The 2,916-nt window shown below is 52.4% G+C and overlaps 1 gene segment (V, D, J or C); it reads left to right on the forward strand.

Annotated features, from left to right (window-relative positions):
- The first annotated feature begins 1,752 nt into the window (after positions 1 to 1,752).
- Positions 1,753 to 2,682, forward strand: LOC105001883. The segment is given in 2 exon segments: positions 1,753 to 1,833; positions 1,933 to 2,682. Coding segments are annotated over 2 exon segments (579 nt in total).
- The last annotated feature ends 234 nt before the right edge of the window (positions 2,683 to 2,916 follow it).

Raw genomic sequence — 2,916 nt, forward strand, 5'->3', positions numbered from 1 at the left:
AGCTGCAAGTGTAAGAAAGCCCTTCCAGGAGGCTGTGGTGTGAAGCGCGGAAGGAGGAGGTCTGAGTCCAGCAGGGGGCGCTGTGGGCCTGGTCCTGAGAGCCCAGGGTCCTGGCCAGGCAGGCTGGCACCTCCTGTGTTGGCTCTTGCCCACGTGGGCAGCAGGGTCCTCACTGGAGGGTGACGTCCTGCACCTGGGCTCCCAGGGGACACGGCAGCTCTCAGCTCAGAGCCCCAGGCGTGCCTCTCAGTTTCTGCTGCTCTGTCGTGGGGTCAGTGCCCAGACCTGACATCCAACCAAGGACAGAGGGACAGTCATACAACAAAAATGAACTTCCTTCAGGAAACTCGGCCTCCAGGGATACCTGGACAGGGGATGAGAGACCCCTGCAGAGGCTGCGCCATTGCGCACAGAATGCCCGGGTGTTCCCAGTGGAAGAGGGATGCAGGCAAGGACCCTCTGTCACCATCTGTGTCATTTAAAAACGTTCCCTGTTGTGTTATTTGGCAATTTCAACATTTTGAAGTGAACCATGGAAACTGATATTGTGTCAGTTTTTGTGGCTCCCTTACTCGTTCCTTCCCGTTTTATTAATACTTATATTAACACTTGTGACATGAAATATATGGAATTACAAGCTCCGCCACCTGTCATCAATATGTTCCTATAATAAGAAAAGAATTCAGTAGGAACACATATTTTTCACCTCTATGAGTTGAGGTTCTCAAACACCTCTGACAAAAATCATGTGGATTTTATTAAACAGCTACTTTAGCAGCAAATCTAACATGAATACAAAATAAGAATAGTATCTACATTTTTATGTCAAAGAAACAAGAAGTGAACAAGACTTTCCTGTCTCTTCCACACACGTTAACTTGAGGTGTCTGAGCCCCTTCTCCTCCTCGTTGCCCCCACACCCCTCCTGCGTCCCGCGTCCATCGGCTCCACCCAGAACCACAGGGAAGGGAGTTTTACAAGGTCCATGATGCTCACCACACCTACCTCTTCATACACGGGGTTTTTCTATTTCTGATGATGAGACATGTGTTCCAACTTTGTTGTGACTGAACTTGCCAGCTATCATCATGGCATGACGAGATGGTGATCTTTTGCCCCTAAAATCTACAGTTCTCCTGAAGCTCATCCACACTGTCATATCTTTTTACAGCACAGGAGGCTGTCACCCCAAGCCTGGCCGTTGGCTCTGCATGTCACCACCCCTGCCCTGGTCCCCCCACCGCCGGGACTAGAGACACTTTACAAGACTGTGTTCCAGGGCGACCGCTCACCCTTCACAGCAGACACAGGCTCCGGGATTTCCTGCTCGGCTCAGGGCTGGAGGAGGAGGAGGGACAGCACCGCACAGACGGGACTCAGGGTTCCCTGAGAAGACAGAGAGTATTCTAAAGACGGGCTCAGGTGTGGGAAAGGCTGGATTATTGCGGCAAGAGAGACAGACTTGCAAACTCCTCCTTCAGGCTCAGACACTCCGGGGAGGAGATAGAGGGCCGAGGTCACCAGGTCACGGGGGCACTTTTGCTGAAAGATGTCACCCCATCTCTCAGTGGCTGCTCCCCATGCTGTCCCTGCTCTGCGTGAGGTCCAGCATCTATCTCCTTCAAGTCCCCCCACCCCAGGGACCTCAGGTGACCTGGGCAGGGAGAGGAGGAAGTGATTTGCATGAGGCGCCTCCTCCTCCTGACGGGGTGGAGGCATCAAAAGGCCCAGAACCCCACCTCCAGCCCAGGAGGCTCAGGAGGTTGCGTCCTGCGAGGGTCCCCACCATGGCCTGGATGCTGCTTCTGCTCGGGCTGCTCGCTTATGGCTCAGGTCAGGGGCCGGGACTCTGCAGCCTTGGGGCACCTCCAAGCAGAGTCTCAGAGCACTTCATCTCCATAACAACCGCTTTCTCTCTTCTGTCTCTCTTAGGGGTAGAAGCTCAGACTGTGATCCAGGAACCGTCACTGTCGGTGTCTCCAGGAGCGATGGTCACCCTCACCTGTGGACTGAGCTCTGGGTCAGTCACTACTTACAACGAACCCAGCTGGTACCAGCAGACCCCAGGCCAGGCTCCCAGAAATGTTATCTACAACACAAACACCCACGCCTCTGGGGTCCCTGATCGCTTCTCTGCCTCCATCTCTGGGAACAAAGCCACCCTCACCATCACGGGGGCCCAGCCCGAGGACGAGGCTGACTATCACTGCTTGCTGTACCAGGGGAGTGGTAGTTACAGCTGCACAGTGATGGGACCCCATGGGGAAGTGGTATTAAAACCTGCCCATGTGCTCGGAGGGTCAGCCTTTAGAGGCAGGAGAGGCAGGAGAGGGCGGAAGTGGTCAGCACCCCTGTGGGGAAGGAGGCTGCAGATCCATCTCCTGTCCCGTGGTACATGGCCCCGTGCCTCCTGCAGTCTCTCCCCGGGTGTGTCCAGGTCTCCAAGAGGACCCCTCAGCCCATAATGGGGGGCTCAGGTGCCCATTTTATCAACAACATTGAGACTCAGAGACCCCAGCACAGCCAGCACGACCCTTCCTGTTCTAAGAGTTTTAAGAGACATACTCAATTTCGTTAACTTGATGATGCAGAATAAAGTAATCCCTAAACATTTCTTTACATGTGTGCAATAGTTTGATCCACAGAACACGTGCTGATCTGATTATACACCATGTGCTCCCAGTCATCGCACTGAAGCTAATCATGGAAAAGAAGCTTTGAAAGCCTGCAAGTCTGATACTGTCCCAGACAGCTCCTGCTCTCTGAAAGTCTTTTCCCAGACTTCCAGGCTTTTTAATGTTGGTCTTCAATCAATCAATCTGACATAGTTTTAATATTTTAAAATGCCATATTAAATGTCTATGAATTTTATTGATGAGCATATTGGTAGATTTATAAATGTACGTATACATGTAT

The sequence above is a fragment of the Bison bison genome, unplaced genomic scaffold, assembly GCF_000754665.1.
Source record: "Bison bison bison isolate TAMUID 2011002044 unplaced genomic scaffold, Bison_UMD1.0 scf7180017855225, whole genome shotgun sequence".
NCBI classification, from domain to species: domain Eukaryota; kingdom Metazoa; phylum Chordata; class Mammalia; order Artiodactyla; family Bovidae; genus Bison; species Bison bison.